This window comes from Palaemon carinicauda, chromosome 23, assembly GCF_036898095.1.
Source record: "Palaemon carinicauda isolate YSFRI2023 chromosome 23, ASM3689809v2, whole genome shotgun sequence".
NCBI classification, from domain to species: Eukaryota; Metazoa; Arthropoda; class Malacostraca; order Decapoda; family Palaemonidae; genus Palaemon; species Palaemon carinicauda.
This window is the reverse complement of record NC_090747.1, coordinates 90841023-90843522: the sequence shown is the minus strand read 5'-3', so window position 1 is coordinate 90843522 and position 2500 is coordinate 90841023. Positions and strand designations below refer to the sequence as shown.

General features: G+C 40.4%; 1 protein-coding gene across 2 annotated transcripts in view; it reads left to right on the top strand.

The window, feature by feature from the left end:
* The window catches only part of LOC137617229 (D-aspartate oxidase-like), a 32447-nt gene that overhangs the window by 25231 nt on the left and 4716 nt on the right, over positions 1-2500 (top strand). For both annotated transcript variants that reach the window (XM_068347171.1, XM_068347170.1), the window contains exons 2-4: positions 213-405; positions 834-957; positions 1733-1872. In XM_068347171.1, the coding sequence (XP_068203272.1) occupies positions 215-405; positions 834-957; positions 1733-1872 (455 nt within the window). In that variant the 5' untranslated portion in view covers positions 213-214. The remainder of the gene's footprint in view (positions 1-212; positions 406-833; positions 958-1732; positions 1873-2500) is intronic.

The following is a 2500-nucleotide window of genomic DNA, read 5'->3' as shown; positions in this document are numbered from 1 at the left end:
CCACAAATCCCTCATCCTTAGCTCACAAGGATGGTGAGCTTGCAGACACTACAAGAAACTATCGAGTTTGAGGGGGGCCTCGATCTCCCATCCAACAGAACGGCAGGCAGGGAAGCTTCCAATAAGCCACCACAACTATTAAAGATAAAAAGGGAATCTATACTTTCTATTAAATCAAAATCCTACTAACGCAAATGCTATCTTTGTTACAGGCATGGTACGAATAGCAGTTGTCGGAGCCGGAGTGGTGGGCTTGACCTCAGCCACCCTTCTTCAGGAGGCCTTCCCAAAGGCATCCATCACAATACTTGCCGACCGGTTTGGAGAAGACACCGTCAGTGACGTCGCTGCTGGTCTATATCGTCCGGGGTTGCAATTCCAAGGACAAAACCAAGAAATTACTAAGTAAGTTTCCTTCCATTTGCCCTGCTTGGTGGTTCTTGAAACTGGCTCTGTGGTTATGAATATGTGAGCAGGGTCTAGCTGGTCGTCCTTACCTGAATCGTGACTTTGGTTTCTTGAATTTATTAGGAATAGTCAACAATATGTTGATTCAACAATTTATTATTAACTTCTGTCCATTCACAGGGATGACTTATGAGTCTTGTTTCGTCATTTCTGTGGTAAAATGGACACGGGGTGGGACCACTATCATTCACAGTTAATAACTTTGAGAAACTGACGAGTTTTATGGCCATAAGAATATGAACCAGTAACTTCCTTCTGAATACCAATGCGTAGAAACTAAGTAAAATATAGAAATTGGGATAGAGAAAACAACAAAGAAGGTAGCCAATGCGCAATTATCAGACTGATCTTCTTCTGTTCCGCAGGAAATGGCTGAGGGATGCCTACGATTACTACATGAAGATTCTGAACTCGGACTACGCAGACGAAGCGGGAGTCAAAAGGGCCTCTGGCTACGTCTTCTCCATGAATAACCCCAAAATTGTGAGGGTAAGTAAATGTCAGTAGGCCTACTCAGTATGTCTCAAATATTAGGGTAGAAGAGACTCTTTAGCTATGGTAAGCAGCTCTTCTAGGAGAAGGACACTCCGAAATCAAACCATCGTTCTCTAGTCTTAGGCAATGCCATAGCTTCTGTATCATGGTTTTCTACTATCTTGGGTTAGAGTCTCTTGTTTGAGGGTACAATTGGGCACATTGTTCTATCTTATTACTGTTCCTCTTGATTTGTTAAAGCTTTTTATAGTTCATACAGGAAATATTTATTTTGATGTTACAGTTTTTACAATATTTTATTTTTCCTCTTTTCCTTTCCTCACTGGACTATTTTCTCTGTTGGGGCCCCTAGGGGCCAACTAGGGTTGTAGCTTAGCAAGTAATAATAATAATAATAAAAATAATAATAATAATAATAATAATAATTCAATAACCACTACTAATGATATTATTCCCTTTCTCATTTAACCTTTCAAATAAGAGTTCGTTTGAGTCAAATCTATACTATCTTATAAAGAACGCTTCAGGTACAGTTAGACGCAGGAATTACTGGCACACCACGCTCTGAGGAAGTGCGCATTGTCACACCCTCACTACACAGCGAGCAATCAGCCTGATAGTTTAGAGAGAGATTGCATCAGTGATCGGCGCTGCAACATACAGAAAATCTCCGCTCAGTAGGAGTGTGAAAGGGTGCACTTCCTGAGAGCGATATGTACTAGGAATACCTGTGTCCATCTGTACATTTCAGTCTCTTTATCCTCTCCAGAATTTCCTCATGGAACCCGTGGTGGAGGAATTCCGCATGTGCACGCAGGAGGAATTGGATCAGTACAAAATGAAATACGGAACCTACGCTGTCAGCGTCCTAGCAGAATGCAGACGGTTCTTGCCTTTTCTGACACGCAAGTAAGTTGTCTTAACTCGTGTTCTTGGGTTGTAGCTAAGTGAAATGAAGCAGTTGGATGTTAAGTGGAATACCTACATATATTTTCTCTCGTATACTGAGCAATTAGAGAGAGAGAGAGAGAGAGAGAGAGAGAGAGAGAGAGAGAGAGAGAGAGAGAGAGAGAGAGAGAGAGATGGCTGAACGAGGGTCGAGATGGTCTGCCTTTTTCATGAATAAACAAATCTTGTGCCTGAAAGTGATAGTTAATACGATTTAAAAAAAAAAAAAACTATCCTTATGCTGAGAAATTCTGTATCCATTAAAAAAGATTGCTTAAAAGTCATCTTGCATCCCATTATCCTTATATAACAAAGTATCCTAATTTGTTTTCTGTCAGAAAATAATTTCATGCAAAACAGTAGTAAATATATTCTTAAAGTATCCGTTAATAACGTAAGATTCAAGTTACAATTTGGAGCATTTCAAAACAACACTACATCATTTCATCACCATCATCATCATCATCGCCTCCTACGCCTTTGGACGCAAAAGGCCTTGATTAGATTTCGCCAGTCGTCTCTATCTTGAGCTTTTTATTCAATACTTCTCCATTCATCATCTCATACCTCGCGCTTCACAGTTCTCAGC